The sequence below is a fragment of the Myxine glutinosa genome, chromosome 11, assembly GCF_964187855.1.
Source record: "Myxine glutinosa chromosome 11, kmMyxGlut1.1, whole genome shotgun sequence".
Taxonomy (NCBI): Eukaryota; Metazoa; Chordata; class Myxini; order Myxiniformes; family Myxinidae; genus Myxine; species Myxine glutinosa.
The window spans coordinates 92,595,397-92,613,616 of NC_136271.1; the positions used below are offsets into that span (position 1 = coordinate 92,595,397).

Below are 18,220 nucleotides of genomic sequence, written 5' to 3' on the forward strand. Positions count from 1 at the left end.
TCTTCTGTTGTCGATGTGTCAGCCTTTTATCCCTCTCTTAGCAGCTCTTCCACGAACCTCAATGTTTGTTTAAAAAAAAACAAAAAAAACAACGAAATGCTCTCGGGAAGTTACAAGATACATAACATGACACTCACATGATCATTTAAGACAACGACTTTAGAAGTGCGTGATTGCGCATAGATCATTTTTCACACTAAAATGTCCAAAAAGAAAGCAAAGTGTTCGCAGGAAAATGAGGATGCAATGCATTTAATCAAGTGTAAAATGGAAAATCCATAACTTTTTGTGCACAAGAGATGCATTGATGAGAAGAAACTAAAACTTATTTATTTTTTGAACGAACTGTTGTGTGCTATGGATGAATGTGCGATTTGAGCATCTTCTGGTTATGAAATGAAGCTTCTCATTGATTTGCTAAATAATTAATTAATTCCTGTGCAGAATTACTTCAATAATTTTTTTTATGTATAAACGTACAGTCATGTGCAAAAGTAAGTACACCCCATGTAAAGTTTTGACTTTTTTTACATATTTCAACATACAGCTATTTGATCTTCATTTCAACAATATTGATAGATAAAGGTGATATAATATAACAAATATCATGAAACATTTACATTTTGTAGTCCATTGTATAATTTAAATAAACATAAATGCAAATTTTGCATGTGGAAAAAGTAAGTACACCCCTACATTTATCACTACTTCAAATACCTAAAATTAGAATCAGGTGCACCAGCTCAGGTGCAAATGATTAGAACATCGTTGGAGAGGATCTTGGAGGAACCTGTCTTATTTAAACCTCAGACATTTAGTTTGGTTTGCTCTTTGTTGTTGAAGTGTGTGGCGTCACCATGCCGAGATCAAAAGAGCTCTCTGAGGCCTTCAGAAAGAAGGTCATAGATGCCTACGAGTCTGGGAAGGGATTTAAAAAGATCTCCAAACAATTTGAAATCAATCATTCGACTGTCCGGAAGATCATCAACAAGTGGAGGAGATTCCAAACAACTGCCAACTTGTTCAGGCCAAGCCGCCCCAGTAAGTTCAGCCCGAGAACAGACCGCAAGATGCTGAAAGAAGTCTCTAAGAACCCCAGAATGTCATCACGGGCCCTACAGGTAGCTGTTGCCACTGTTGATGTCAAAGTACACGAGTCTACCATTAGAAAGAGGCTGCACAAATTTGATCTACATGGGAGGTGTGCCAGGAGGAAGGCTTTGCTGTCCAGAAAGAACATCAGGGCAAGACTAAAGTTTGCCAATGAACACCGAGGCAAAGACCAGCACTTCTGGAACAATGTGCTCTGGACAAATGAGTCAAAGGTAGAGCTATTTGGCCACAGTACCAGAAGGCATGTTTGGTGAAAACCAAAGACAGCATTTGACCACAAGAACCTGATACCAACTGTAAAGCATGGTGGTGGAAATATTATGGTTTGTGGCAGCTTTGCTGCATCAGGGCCTGGGCAGCTCACCATCATAGAATCCACGATGAATTCTTCATTGTGCCAGAGGGTGCTTGAGGATAATGTGAGGCCATCTGTCGGAAAGTTGAAGCTCAACCGAAGGTGGACCTTGCAACATGACAATGACCCTAAACATACCAGTAAATCCACCAAGGAATGGCTGAAAAGGAAGAAATGGAGGGTTCTGGAATGGCCAAGGCAGAGCCCGGATCTAAATCCCATCGAGATGTTGTGGGGGGATTTGAAACGAGCTGTGCATGCAAAAAACCCCTCAAACATCGCACGGCTGAAAGAATTCTGCATGGAGGAGTGGGCAAAAATTTCTCCCAGTCGATGTCAGAGACTGGTAGACAGTTATAAGAAACGCCTACTTGAGGTTGTTTCTGCCAAAGGGGACAATACCACCTATTTGAGCCAAGGGTGTACTTACTTTTTCCACATGCGAAATTTGCATTTATGTTTATTTAAATTATACAATGGACTACAAAATGTAAATGTTTCATGATATTTGTTATATTATATCACCTTTATCTGTCAATATTGTTGAAATGAAGATCAAATAGCTGTATGTTGAAATATGTTGAAAAAGTCAAAAATGTACATGGGGTGTATATATGGCAGTGGTACCTGGCATTGCATGGTCTATTTTTTGTGGTACCTAAACGTTTCCCTGCACCCTGCGGTTGAGAGATGAAAATAAAAAATCCTCAAAAATCCAACTTTGTATTTCTGATTTTTCGATTATTATTATTATTTTATTTTTTTGCCCAAACCAAATTTTTTCCCCCGCACTCACTGATGAACCTTTGAAAGTTTGACGAAGATCCGTTCAGCCATCTCTCAGAAAATTGTGACACACACGTAAACAGACAAACATCTCTCTTATGGTATCGATTCCTTTTGTTGTTGATTTTCACTTTTTCAATTAATGAGTTATTTTGAAAAAAACTCCTCATTACCTCCACCACCAAAGGTGGATGGAGGTTATGTTTTCACCCCTGTCTGTCTGTCTGTTTATGAACGAGATATCTCAAAAGGTTGTGGGCGGATTCGGACAAAATTTGGCAGCGATGTGGCGTATGTGACAAGGACGAAATGATTTGATTTTGGTGAAGATCCGGATTCGGATCCGGCTACTAGAATTTTTAAGTGATTCTTCACCTTTGTGAGATGGGGCCAAAAACTATACATAGCAGGATATCTCAAAAAGTTGTGGTTGGATTTGGACGAAACTTGGTCAAGAAGTTGTGTGTGTGACAAGGACGATTCGATTCCTTTCGGGTGAAGATTTGAATCTGAATCTGGATCCGGATACGATCATTTTGGACCAGTTGGGTGTCTGACAAGGACAAATAGATTGGATTTTGGTGGAGATCTGAATATGGATTCGGATATGAGAATTATTTAATTTTTTTAAGTGATTCTTCACCATTGGGAGATGGGGCCAAAACGAACATGTAGCAGAATATCTCAAAATTTAATGGACGGATTTCCCCGAAACTTGGTTGACAGGTTGTGTGTGTGACGAGGAAAAATCTATGAAATTTTGGTGAAGATCTGGATCTGGATCCGGATCCGGCTCGTATAATTACCTTCGCAAAAGCGGAAGGTTATGTTTTGATCGCTGTGTATTTATTTGTATGTCTGTGTGTGTGTATGTTAATCGCATAACTCAAAAAGTATTCAACCGAATTGCATGAAATTTGGTGGGATGATTGGTTATTATACGGGACACATTTGATTAGATTTTGGGAAACAGATTTGCTCAAATTCTGACTATTTTTAACTCGATCGTATTTCACTCAAAGTTATGAGCGACTGAAGAAGAAGATGTCCATCCAGGACGTCATCACTATAACGCGATCTCCCGCGATCATTTCAACCTCAAAAAAAATTATAATTGCAGATTTGTCAAGAGATGAGGCATATTAACAAACGAATGAAACAGATTTGCTCAAATTCTGACTATTTTTAACTCGATCGTATTTCACTCAAAGTTATGAGCGACTGAAGAAGAGGATGTCCATCCAAGACGTCATCACTATAACGCGATCTCCCGCAATCATTTCAACCTCAAATGAAATTCAAATTGCAGATTTGTCAATCGGGAAGGCATATTAACAGACGAATGAAACAGATTTGCTCAAATTCTGATTTTTAAAAATCGATCGCATTTCACATAAAGTTTCACATCGTATACACTCCCATGCCAAGTACAGAACAGTAGCTGCGGCGAAGGTATGCGCTCTACCGAGTGCCCGGATTCTAGTTTTTAAAGTGATTCTTCACCTTTGGGAGATATGGACAAAAACGATACAAAGCAGGATATCTCAAAAAGTTGTGGACTGATGATTTTGATTAAATGTGATTCTGTATTGTGATTTTCTGGTCTACTCTGGGATACAAAACGTAAACTGTTCACCTGGCGGAGGTATGCTCTCTACTGAGTGCCGTTCTAATTTTGCATGCTTTTGAATCCTATAAATATCCTATTATTAACTCTTTTTACAACTTTTTCTTGAGATTCTTCATTGCCAACAACTCAAATTTTAACATAAACACCTGAGTATATTTATCTTGAAAAGTTGACATTAATATCTTAGTTGTTAAATTCGTTTTCACTCCTGTCTTCAATGAATTCTTCAATGAATTGCTTAAAATTATGTTGTAGTACTGGTTTTAATCGTAATAATTTTAATGAGAACACAATAATTGCCATCATCAATCACAATATTATCATCAATAACACCAAGCTATCGATTATCATCTTTTTGATCTGTCCTAGGGAGTTCTCCAGACCAGTCCAATCCAGACCGAAGCGTTGGCGAGCTACAATGTCGCAAACTAGGGTCCTTTTCTTGACCGGCATTGCTCATCATCTCAGCCAATGCCCAAGGTGTTTCAGAAGCCAAATAACGTCTTCTAGCAGATATTTGCATGAGAAATATATTAGTCAGGGCCCTTAGGGATATTTTGGTTCAAATTCTTCCAAAAGCATCAAATTTGGCGCAGATGTTGCCCATGCCATACTCTTTCGATTTTTGACGGGCGCCAAGGGCGGTATGATCCGGGGACCATACCGGTCCATCCCGCCATGTCACCTGACCTATGACCTCATAATTAGGATATGCATCCAATCACATGGCGTACTATAAGTGGTCAAAGTTCAAAATGAATCGATCGAAAAATGAAGGCAGGGATCCATTTTTAAGGTTTTCATAAAATCCAATATGGCCGCCAGGTCACATGACCTATGACGTCATATTTATGACATGTATACAATCATGTATACATGAACCCGAATCATGATCGCACAAAAATTAAACACAAGGATATGGCATACAGTTCATAAAACATCAAAATCCGTACCTTTGTAATTAGACTGATGAACTGCATATGCCTGAAAATTAGGAAATAGACATGTAAATATTTCCTCTAATTGTCAAAAAGAAGGTCAGAGTTCGATTACCCAACCCAGAAACATAAAATGGTGAACCTCGCGTAAATCTCGACAAAAAACTCAAAAACCGACATGTTTGACTCAAAAATGACCTTTAAGATGACCTTGAGGGTTGACCTTGACCTCGAATCATCAAAATAACATCATAATTTGATTCCTCGACCTCGAAAACCCCTGAAAAGTGGTATCATACATGATTCCAACCCTTTTGGTTATTTAGCTGATTTTCCTCTAATCCGGGTGGCGGCCATTTAGTATTCGCCAATATGGGGCCCCCGGGGGGGGTGGGGGGGGCGCCCGTCAAAAATCGAAAGAGTATGGCATGGGCAACATCTGGGCCAAATTTGGTGCTTTTGGAAGAATTTGAACCAAACGGCCCCAAAATATCCCTAAGGGCCCTGACTATATGTGACATGCTTTGCCTACAAGTGACGCATCGCGAAGCTTCCAGGATCCTTCCAAGAATCCCGGGTATGGCACTGGTGACAGGGAGACCACATGATCAGCAGTGCTGTTTTTGTTTGCGGCGGAGTTGCTGTTGACAAGTCCTCCATGTCAGAACTTGGTGACATTGAAGTCCTTAACATCCAGCTTATGGGGATCTCCATAAGCACAGTGTAAAAGTCGCCTCATGAAGCGACTTCTCCTTCCCAGATGGATTTACTGATGATTCTGTTAATGTGGTGATAGGTGACTTCAACAGCCGTATTGTACTTTCAGGATACTCAGAGACAACGATACTCGTTTAATGAGGCTGACGTTGATTCGCAACTGTTACCTCGAGCTCTGTCTTTGTTTCCTATTTTGTATTTGGTTTTTATTTTTTGGATTCTCATCATTAGCTTTGGGTTTCCATTTCCCCCTTATAAATTGCTCTATTTGTCCCGTTTCTTTTCTCCTTGCTTCCTTTGTATTATTCCTGTAGTACAGAATTACAGCTCCTCTATTTCCTCCCTTTTTGGCTTTACCTCCATATCATTTTTCCATTTCATTTATCACTCCCCTTCTCCATTTGATATCAATTTTCATTCTCATTTGTGTTCTCCTTTCTTTCTCTTTTCTCTGGCCGGCTGTGTACCGTACTCACGCAGACTCCTTTGTGCCAGAAGCAGAGTGCCTATTATTCTCCCTGTCACGTTTGCCTGGTGCAGTTGAAAGAAGCATTCTCAATCAACAACAACAATGCAATCACAACAACAATGATGTAACCCAATGCTTATGTTACATCTCCCTTTCTTTGAAGAAGACAAGCAAAGCAAACAACTATAAACTCATCATGAATCAACATCCAGAAATCTGAGGGGTTAATGGCGATGTCCCTCCATGTGGTGTACTCCGTGTTTCTGGGTGATGCAGTGGCTCGAAGCGATGATGCTGTGGGGATTCTCAGGGATTCAGGTGCTTGCATACTTAGACTTGGGGATTCGTAGCAATTATCCACAGGGCTTTGGTATTTACCAGCTTTGCAGAGTGAGTTGGTGAAACCTTTTCCCATTCTTCATGTGAAAATTGCTCTAGTTCTGCCAAGTTTGATGGGGATCGTTGATGGACTGAAATCTTTAAGTCTTGCCATAAATGTTCACTTGTGTTACGTCAGCTATTTGACTCGGCCACTCAAGAACATTTATTTTCTTCCTGCCTCTTTTGCCGATTTTATCTTTGTGCCTCAGATCATTGCCCTGCTGAAATGTGAATCTTCTACCCAGTTTCAGATTCATGGCTCACTCAAGCAGGTTTTCATCAAGGATTCTCTTGCACTTTACACCATCCATTGTCCCTTCAATCCTGACAAGTTTGCCTGTCCCTGCTGATCAAAAGCAGCCCCATAACATGATGCTGCCACCACCATGCTTGACAGTAGGGATGGTGTTGACTGGGTGATGTGCAGTGTTCGGCTTGCCCAAGATGTAACCCTTTGAATTTCGACCAAAAATTTCATGTTTGTCTCGTCTGACCACAAAAGTTTCTCCACATGTCCGCAGTATCATCAAGATGCTTTGTCGCAAACTCCGTATGAGCTTTGAGATGTGTCTTTTTCAGTAATGGCTTCTTTCTTGTCACGTGTCCATAGAGGACAGCTTTGTGAAGGGAACAGGATATTGTTGATTTATTAACACTGATCCCCATCTTGGACATAGAGTGTTGCTGATTTTTTCGGACATTGCTGGATTTACAGTGATATCCCGAACCAGTTTCCTGCTTGTCCGGCTGCGAAGTTCGGATGGGTGACCTGATCTGGGTAGAGTCTTGGTGATATGACATGTCTTCCACTTCTTAATGATGGATTTCACTGTAATCAAAGGGATAATGAGGGACTTTGAAATCTTCTTGTAACCCTCTCCTGAACGTGCTTCTTCACCACTTTATGTCTGACTTCTTTGGAAAGCTCCTTGGTCTTCATGTTTACCTTGTTCGTTGACCAAGTGATTTGCACTTAAAGCTCCTTAAATGATTGGGGGCGATGAATTTTTAAGTGAAACCACTGATTACATACAGGTGAAACCTGTTACACTTATTTTGTAACCTTTCAAACAATTTGCTCCTGAAGTGGTTTAGGGTTAATTAGGCAAAGTGTTTGAATACATATGGAACTGATAAATCGTCTGATTTTCTCTGTTAATCAAACTTATTCACATTTTATCTGCATTTTGTTGTTTTGTCACTGGAGAAGTTTGTGAAGACACGATGTATTAAGTTTGATTTAAAAGCATTATGAAATAAGCTCAGGTGGAATCAAAATGTGAGAACTTTGGAGTTGGGGGGTGATTACTTTTCAGGCTACTATATATATAATATGATTCACCTTCTCCACTAGCAAAGACAGTGAGGGGCGTCGGTTTAGTCGCCGACAACCCGACCATGCGGCAGGTAGCACTGGGTTACATGTTACCGGTGGCAGTCTCAAAAGACTGGCCTGACCAGAAACTTTAACATTTGTCATCAGTGGGACTATGCAAAAGCTCAGATTCGCATTATCTGTCAGCAATATAAAGCGAATTGCTCTTGGTACAAACAAGTATTGAAACCTCGAAGCAGGAGATTCGCTAATTGTAGGGTGTGTTGATGGTTCTAGCAAGATCAAACGGTGTTACCTGTTGTGTAAGAAGCAAGCTGTATGCTCAAGGCAGGTATTACGTAAAGCAAATAGCTTTGGAACATTCGTTTAGTTCCGGGTTAAATGTCTTGTATCCTTAGACTCTTGTTGTAAGGACTTTTTTTTTTAAGTTTGAGAAGATGGCTAAAGTACAGCAGGAAATCCTCAGCCTCCATTGTTATGATGGTAATGTCAATGATAACATGGAAATCATATATTTTGATAAATCTTATTCGGGTAACCTCTTCTTTATTAAGTCCCATGATGCATCTGCATGATAATGCTATAAAGTTACCCAGCCGAATGAGCTTCAAAGACACTGCCTGGGATGAAGCTATACCTTTTGATAAACTTAAAACTGGGCTTGACGACCTTGCTCATCCCAAAGTGATGGTGTCGATGGATTACCAGCTGAATTTTACCAAACTTTCTGGGGGATCCTTGGGCCTGCTTTGCTTTTGGGCGTTTTTTCCACATAGTCTTCGAGATGGATTACTTCCTCTCGACTCTCGACATGCACTCGTATGCCTTATCCCAAAGAAATGCAATCTGCACCTGTTACAGTACAGGCGACCAATTTCTTATCCTCTGCTGTCTGCACAGACTATACCGAGTTTTACCGAAGCGCTAGCTCATCATCTAAATACTGTTTTAAGCTCAATTTACGTTATTATCTAATCCTTTTGTATTCTGTGAGCCTGGTTTTGGCTTAGCGGTTTGGGTGCCGGCTTGGGATCCTAGGATCCTGGGTTTGAGATCCCAGTCAATCACTGAATTAACACCAGGGTGGTAGACCCCACCTGTCATCCTTCCGAGGTCGGCAAATTGAGTACCAGTTCACTGGTAATTCCTTGTGTGTCGCAAGATGCGACCAACAGGGTTGGTGGCAGGAACGTGCATCCGGCCATAAAACATTGCTCCAAAAAGGGGACCACGGTGCCCGAAAAAGGACCAACCCGCTCTGTGGAGAAAAATGGCCTCTAAAGGTGGTTCTTCTTTTGTATTCTGTGTTAGCTCGACAGTAAGATTTTTTCCTCTGCCACCGAAAGTTGTGTTTTCACCCCTGTTTGTCTCTCTGTCTGTCTGTCTGTCTGTTTGTCTGTCTGTGTGTATGTTTGTCTGTCGGTTTGTCCCCACAGAATAAATATGATTTTCTCTGCAACTGTTGGTCCGATTGACAGGAAATTTTCACCATAGGTGCAACTCCACCTGTAGAATTTTTTTTATGATAATGATGACGTCGTAGGTCACGTGGTTCGGCCGCCATCTCGGAAAAACCGAAAAACTTTGCACCTCTATATCTCCGAAAGTGCTGAATAGATAAAATTGAGACATTGCTCATTGTAAAGAACTCTCCATGGGGAATAAAATATGTTAATGATGATGTCATAGGTGCCTCCATTATGATGTCATAATTCGACAAGTCCAAAACTTCATCCGATCAAGATGAAATTTATTGAGCGTCATGTAGGGATAAATTGGTTGAGAAAAAAAAAAGAATGTTGACGTCATCGGTCACATGGTTCGGCCGCCATCTTGTAAAAACCGAAAAACTTTGCACCTCTATATCTCCGAAAGTGCTGAATAGATAAAATTGAGACATTGCTCATTGTAAAGAACTCTCCATGGGGAATAAAATATGTTAATGATGATGTCATAGGTGCCTCCATTATGATGTCATAATTCGACAAGTACAAAACTTCATCCGATCAAGATGAAATTTATTGAGCGTCATGTAGGGATAAATTGGTGGCGAAAAAAAAAAGAATGTTGACGTCATCGGTCACATGGTTCGGCCATCATCTTGGAAAACCTAAAAACTTAAAAACCTAAAAACTGGCGGACTTCCTCTCTAGTCGTAGTCAACGTGTGGCCCTGAATGGGTTTCTCTCATCTCCTCTTCCTGTTCAGGCTGGAGTTCCCCAAGGCAGTGTTCTGGGCCCTGTGCTTTTCCTGGTCTTCATCAATGATCTCTCTGACTCTGTTGAAAATCCTCTCTATCTCTTTGCTGATGACTCTACTCTCTGTCGCTCCATTCTTCATCCTTCAGATCGGCAGTCTGCAGCCTCCTCACTCTCTGCAGACCTGGACAAAATCACAGACTGGGCATACAAGTGGAACATGTCTTTCAATCCTGACAAATCTCACACTCTTACGATGTCTCTCCGAAAAGACCGACTGGACAACCCTCCCATCCACTTTCTGAATAATCCTCTCCAAGAAGTTCTGTCACTCAAGCTTTTGGGTCTCACTATCTGCCATGATCTTTCCTGGGAAAACCACATTTCAAATCTGGCCTCCAAAGCCAGTCGCCGACTGGGCATCCTCCGTCGTGCGAAGTCCTTCCTTGGCACACCTGAGCTCCTCACCACATACAAGGCTTTCATCCGCAGCTCAATGGAATACTGCACTCCCCTCTGGGCTGGTGCACCTGCCTCACACCTAGCTCGTCTTTACGCTGTTGAAACCAAAGCATTCAGAATCATTGGAATCTCCCGCGATGAAGCTAACTCCAAGGGCCTCTCACTCACTCACCGCAGGCATGTTGGTGGTCTTTCCGTCTTCTACCGACTCCTCTCTGGCCTTGCCCCCCAGCTCTCTCTGGGCTCTGTCCCACAAATATTCCTACAGGTCGCACAAGATCTGCCTGCAACCCTCTTATGGTTAAACTGCCAAAATCAAGACTCTCTGCTCACCTTCACTCCTTCATTCATCTTTTCTCCTGCCTCTGGAACAAACTCCCTCACTCTCTTCAATCCAACTCCACCCTCCAGGTCTTTAAAACAGCTGTTCACCACCATCTCTTATCTTCCCCCATCCAAAACCTTGATCTTTTCTATCCCCACTAAATTCACCCCAATTCCACTTTTTTGAAATACCAACTTCTGTCCTGGAAGTCCTTGGTGTCCTTGTGTTTGATACTTCTGCCACCCCCCTCCCCCCAAGCCCTCTCCCTCCCACACATCTCCCTGCTCTTAAATGTTGTATGCCCTCAAGTGTTTGTGTGCTTCCCCTTCTCTTGTCTTCCGCTCCCTCTTTTTATATATTTTGTTTGTCTGGTTGATTTGTTTGTGAAGTAAATGTTAGCTCTTTCACGAGCCTCGATTCAGTATACAAAAAAAACAAAAAAAAAACTTTGCACCTCTATATCTCTGAAAGTTCTGAATAGAAAAAATGGAGACATGGCTCTTTGTAAAGAACTCTCCATGTGCAATAACATCTGTGAATGATGTCATAGGTGCCTACATTATGACGTCATAATTTGACAAGTACAAAACGTCATCTGATCAAGATGAAATTTCTTGAGCATAATCTAGCAATAAATTAGTGGAGAAAAAAATGATGACGTCATCAGGCATGTGGTTCGGCCGCCATATTTGTTTTAACGCAAAAGCCTTAAAAACCACTGAAAATACATCCTGGCGAGGGTTTTCAATCTCTCATTGCTCTTTTTCTTGTTCCCTCTGCATCAAACCTGTTTCGACCCATTTGCATTTGTCATCAGGCTTTTTCTCTGACACCTTTAGAAAAAACTTTTTGTTGTTGGGCCTACTGCTGATGTTTCTAGCAATAGCTATATAACTAGGCTATGATGTTTGAAAAGCTTGTACGACTGACTACTCCCAACATGTACCACAAAAATTGATTGGTTAATTGTAAAACACTTTTGGTGGGCAGTATGTTGTCCTCTGGTAGACGAGCTGTCCCCTTATGAACTTAACTGTAGTTTTCCAGAAACAGAACTGCAGAAAAAACAGCTGCAGTAGGTGTGAAGTGCTTCGGTGTCTATCCTGGTACTCTCGGTTATGTGAAAAAAAATGGGATGATTTCCTTTGCAAAACTGTTAATAAACTCGGGAAATGTATAGGAATTTTGTCCACCCAGGTGCCATGCCACATGCCATGCCTTGGTGATTATAACAACTTGCTAGCCCATTTTACTGTGGCACAAGGTTGGGCCTCCCTGCAATACTGCAAGTCTACAATTCAAAAACACCTGCTTGATGCCTTCTGGGGCGGTTGTTGTTGTTGTTGTTGTTTCGTATGCAGCCTGTGTCTGTTGATTGCATCATTTCTCTGGATGCGCGTTTGTGCCGCCGATGTAGTGCCCCAATTACCAGTGAGCTGGTACTCGATTTGCCGACCTCGGAAGGATGACAGGCTGAGTCAACTCCCCTGGCGTTAATTCAGCGATCGACCAGGATTCAAACTCAGAATCCTAGGATCCCAAGCCGGCACCCTAACCGTTAACCTCACACCAGGCTTTCTGGGGTGGTAAACACTGGCTTAGACCCGAGGTTCTTTACCTCCCACTGGTAGAAAGTGGTCACGAACTTATCGACATTCCTCGTCCAATGATGGTTTTTCACATCTCCGCCGCTCATAGTTTCTTGTTCCTTGAAGCGTCGCCCCAGAGATCTTCGGCAGGCTGTTTATGGAAGCAAGCTGGCATGCTTGGCTATAGCACAGAGCTTTTCTTCATAGAGCTGCAAAATATGGCTGAGTTTTAGAGGATGCTTTGCACGCCTGCCAATTCAAACCGGTAAGCCGTAAAATGAAGAACTACAACGAGTGTTTACTCCGCGGAGCCATAGTCTGTAACACTCTTTCCTGCGATATTCTGCTCACATGCCTTTGTGGAATGTTTTTTGAGTGCTGGTGGGAGCATCGTTCAGAATCTTCAGGACCACATGTCACCATTTGTATGCAGCATGTGGCTGCAGAATGAATGATCGTTTAAAGGCCATTTTCCCCGCGAGAGAGGGGGTTAGCCTTGCGGGCCCCATGACAATCATGGTTCCCTGTTTAAGGCAATGTTTTTATGGCCGGATGCCCTTCCTGACGCCAACCCTTGGTCGCCTCTTACGACGCGCAGGGATACGGTGTACCTATTCTAAATCGGGGTACACACTGTGATCATTCATCCCAGCAACCTGGTACTCAATCTGCCGACCTCGGAAGGATGACAGGCTGAGTCAACCCCCCTGGCGTTAATTCAGCGATCGACCGGGATTCGAACCCAGGATCCTAGGATCCCAAGCTGGCACCCTAGCCGCTAAACCAACACCAGGCTAGCACGTGGCTGCAGGTTGGCAACAATTGTGTGTGATATTGGTCATTGTGATGATTTTGGTCAGGGTGTGTGTGATATTGGTCATTGTGATGATTTTGGTCAGGGTGTGTGTGATATTGGTCATTGTGATGATTTTGGTCAGGGTGTGTGTGATATTGGTCATTGTGATGATTTTGGTCAGGGTGTGTGTGATATTGGTCATTGTGATGATTTTGGTCAGGGTGTGTGTGATATTGGTCATTGTGATGATTTTGGTCAGGGCGTGTGTGATATTGGTCATGGTGATGATTTTGGTCAGGGTGTGTGTGATATTGGTCATTGTGATGATTTTGGTCAGGGTGTGTGTGATATTGCTCATTGTGATGATTTTGGTCAGGGTGTGTGTGTGATATTGGTCATTGTGATTATTTTGGTCAGGGTGTGTGTGATATTGGTCATTGTGATGATTTTGGTCAGGGTGTGTGTGATATTGGTCATTGTGATGATTCTGGTCAGAGTGTGTGATATTGGTCATTGTGATGATTTTGGTCAGAGTGTGTGTGATATTGGTCATTGTGATGATTTTGGTCAGGGTGTGTGTGATTTTGGTCATTGTGATTATTTTGGTCAGGGTGTGTGTGTTATTGCTCATTGTGATGATTTTGGTCAGGGTATGTGTGATATTGGTCATTGTGATGATTTTGGTCAGGTTTGTGTGTGATATTGGACATTGTGATTATTTTGGTCAGGGTGTGTGTGATATTGGTCATTGTGATGATTTTGGTCAGGGTGTGTGTGATATTGGTCATTGTGATTATTTTGGTCAGGGTGTGTGTGTTATTGCTCATTGTGATGATTTTGGTCAGGGTATGTGTGATATTGGTCATTGTGATGATTTTGGTCAGGTTTGTGTGTGATTTTGGTTATTGTGATGATTTTGGTCAGGGTGTGTGTGATATTGGTCATTGTGATTATTTTGTTCAGGGTGTGTGTGATATTGGTCATTGTGATGATGTTGGTCAGGTTTGTGTGTGATATTGGTCATTGTGATTATTTTGGTCAGGGTGTGTGTGATATTGGTCATTGTGATGATTTTGGTCATTGTGATGATTTTGGTCAGGTTTGTGTGTGATTTTGCTCATTGTGATGATTTTGGTCAGGGTGTGTGTGATATTGGTCATTGTGATTATTTTGGTCAGGGTGTGTGTGATATTGGTCATTGTGATGATTTTGGTCAGGGTGTGTGTGATATTGGTCATTGTGATTATTTTGGTCAGGGTGTGTGTGATATTGGTCATTGTGATGATTTTGGTCAAGGTATGTGTGATATTGGTCATTGTGATGATTTTGGTCAGGTTTGTGTGTGATTTTGGTCATTGTGATGATTTTGGTCAGGGTGTGTGTGATATTGGTCATTGTGATTATTTTGGTCAGGGTGTGTGTGATATTGGTCATTGTGATGATTTTGGTCAGGTTTGTGTGTGATTTTGGTCATTGTGATGATTTTGGTCAGGGTGTGTGTGATATTGGTCATTGTGATTATTTTGGTCAGGGTGTGTGTGATATTGGACATTGTGATGATTTTGGTCAGGGTGTGTGTGATATTGGTCATTGTGATTATTTTGGTCATGGTGTGTGTGATATTGGTCATTATGATGATTTTGGTCAGGGTGTGTGTGATATTGGTCGTTGTGATGATTTTGGTCAGAGTGTGTGTGATATTGGTCATTGTGATGATTTTGGTCAGAGTGTGTGTGATATTGGTCATTGTGATGATTTTGGTCAGGGTGTGTGTGATATTGGTCATTGTGATTATTTTGGTCAGGGTGTGTGTGATATTGGTCATTGTGATGATTTTGGTCAGGGTGTGTGTGATATTGGTCATTGTGATGATTTTGGTCAGGGTGTGTGTGATATTGGTCATTGTGATTATTTTGGTCAGGGTGTGTGTGATATTGGTCATTGTGATGATTTTGGTCAGGGTGTGTGTGATATTGGTCATTGTGATTATTTTGGTCAGGGTGTGTGTGATATTGGTCATTGTGATGATTTTGGTCAGGGTGTGTGTGATATTGGTCGTTGTGATGATTTTGGTCAGAGTGTGTGTGATATTGCTCATTGTGATGATTTTGGTCAGGGTGTGTGTGATTTTGGTCGTTGTGATGATTTTGGTCTGGGTGTGTGTGATGGCTCACCTACTCTTTGTGAAGGACACCCTGGGTCATTCAATGTCCACCAACTACAGTCAGGACAGACACCCAGTGTAACGTCCATTTAGGTCTTCCTTTAGTTATGGGCTCTCTCCTTGTGGCTATAAATGCAATGTGTGGTGTTCCCGAGATAAGATAATGGTTTCTTGTCCCACAGTTGCTGGGCATGTGCGTGTGGTTTGGGGTGACCCCTCCGCACACGGTCATCGATTTCCCCGAGCTCTGGACGCAAGACCCGAAGAATGCCCGTGGAATACTCAGGTGTGACATTTCAGACCTGGCGTTAATCTGCTCACTCAGCTACAGCATCCTCCTGATGGTCACGTGTACCGTGTACGCAATCAAGACACGCGGTGTGCCTGAAAATTTCAACGAGGCCAAACCCATAGGCTTCACCATGTACACGACGTGCATCATTTGGCTCGCCTTCATCCCTATTTTCTTTGGCACCGCCAAGTCTGCCGAGAAGGTAAGAAGCTCATGAGGCAACATATATGACACAAGGTAACGTTTATTTGAGTTATCATTGAATGTGTTTCACTCCAGTCTTCAGAATTTGTTGTGATGATCATATCTTTGTTTATTTGAAGTGTGCTCATTCTCATTTGTGCAATGTTCTCATGGATCCTTCCATTGCTCTTTCAATTTGACACTTTTGATTGGCAACATTTTTCAAGGGAAATAGTCAAGTCGAGTTAAGACTGAATCTCCTCCAATAACCTCATATAATTGTGGTGTAATAGTAGAGCTGAACATTGTGGTGGACTTTCACCTGTACCATGCAGTTCTACAGAGCCAATAGTTTCATCTCCTCGGCATTTGTCATTTGGGAATAGTTGGTGCTAAAACATGATGTACTTGCTGTTTACCCACCCTTTGGGCTCAGAGGATGGCCTAGGCCCTGGAGGTATGCGCACAACTCACCTCTAAGCTGCCTAGCCTTGGTTTGAATCTCCGACCCAGCTATAAACTTTCATCCTGGTGTTTCAGTCTGGTTGTATGTCCAGTCTGCCGACATTCGTTGGTGGATGTTAAATATCCCTTCGTGTCCTTCGCGAAGAGTAGGTGAGCTATCACCGGCACCATGTCCAAATTCCAAATTCCTGCCTGTACCAGGACAGGTACACATGTGTCAGCGGCATAGCCGTGCCCTCATCCGATGATGTTACCCTGCAGCTTTGTGCTGCACGTGAACGAAGAAGAAGCCCACCACCTTATGGGCCTCAGCCGATGATGTTATATAATTTTCGGTATAGAATTTTAATTTGCTGAGGAGGGCAGATCTTGGACTGCCCATGCGCATTTGCCCAAAGTTTGCTGCTGCAACATACCCCCTTGCTAAGGATAGGGGCGCAGCCTACATCAAGAAAGCAAACTTGTTTTATGTATCTACTATATAAGAGAGATGTTGGTCTGTGTCGCCATTTTTCTCAGAGTTGGCTGAACGGATCTTCGTCCAACTTTCAGAGGTTCATCAGTAAGTGCCTGGGAGTGTTTTAGGCAAAAATAAAAAATGATTTTTTTTTCGTTTTTTTGGAGTTTTTATTTAATTGCTCGATAGTACCTAAGCCTTTTTAAATTAATGACAGTTATATACAAGTACGCATTCGCACAAATAAATACAAAACAATCACCAGACATTGAATACAAATACATCAAACAATTCCGGAAGCGTATGAAGTTGGTAGCACGGCTTCTTCTTCTTCCTGATTGGCATCACACTTAATTCAGAAACGTGATTAACGCCACATTCACCCACCAGAATATATATGAACCCCCTTCCTCTCCTGCCTCCCCCCTCCCCCTCCCCTCCACCCTCTCCCGCTCCCCTTTCCCCCCTTACCCCCCCCCCTCCCCTTCCATTCCCCCCCTCCCCTCCCCTTCGCCCCTCCCCACCTTCCCCCCTACTCCTCCTCTCCTCCCCTTCCCCTCCCAGGGTGAGGAATATCACATGATATGGATCGGGGGTGAGCTTCGCTCACTATGCTGCACGTATTTGTCTTCGCATTAGTTCAGTTCATTGTGAATTAGACGCCCTAATATGACGGAGGATATCGTGTGACAGAAAATTTGCGCTGTACGCTTGTATTCTGTATCTGGAAATTCGGGTGAAGTTTACAAACAACTTGTCAAAGAATGTGGCGCTGACGCAATTGGCAGAAGAACCATTGGCAGACTAAACAAGCAGTTTGATGAAACCGGCGGCATTCTTCCAAAACAGTCACCAGGTATGCCTCCTACTGTTCAAACTGAGAAAAGCAGAGCGGTCATTCAACAACAACTCGACAGTAACACACCATTATCAACTCATTGTTTATCAAAGGTCACCAACATAAGCCGATCATTGATTTGAAGAATACTAAAAGACCTTGATGCGAAACCATACATACCCAGATTAATTCACCAACTATCTGAGGATGATTTTGCCAGGTGCGTTGAGGCAGGTGAGACATTGCTTGGGTTAATGGATATGGACAATCATTTGCAGAACAGGATCTTTTGGTCAGATGAATCCAAGTTTACTTCATCTGGTTTTGTGAATCATCTTACCAGCATGATATGGGCAGTAGACAACCCACAATTTACCATTGGGCACAACGTCCAGTATCAACCTAGTGTGTCCGTCTGGGCAGGTATTTCTTCTGGAGGCATTGTTGGGCCAATATTTTTCACTTCTGGAACAATGTGCTCTGGACAGATGAATCAAAGGTATAGCTATTTGGCCACAGTACCAGAAGACATGTTTGGCGAAAACCAAAGACAGCATTTCACCACAAGAACATGATACCAACTGTAAAGCATGGTGGTGGAAATATTATGGTTTGGGGCAGCTTTGCTTCATCAGGGCCTGGGCAGCTAACCATCATAGAATCCACTATGAATTCTTCATTGTACCAGAGGGTGCTTGAGGATAATGTGAGGCCATCTGTCGGAAA

At 42.3% G+C, this 18,220-nt stretch overlaps 1 protein-coding gene across 1 annotated transcript in view; it reads left to right on the forward strand.

Moving 5' to 3' along the window:
- Window positions 1–18,220, forward strand: part of LOC137437132 (metabotropic glutamate receptor 8-like) — a 342,009-nt gene that overhangs the window by 262,236 nt on the left and 61,553 nt on the right. The window contains exon 10 of the mRNA XM_078786862.1: window positions 15,442–15,753. Coding sequence (XP_078642988.1) covers window positions 15,442–15,753 — 312 coding nt within the window. The remainder of the gene's footprint in view (window positions 1–15,441; window positions 15,754–18,220) is intronic.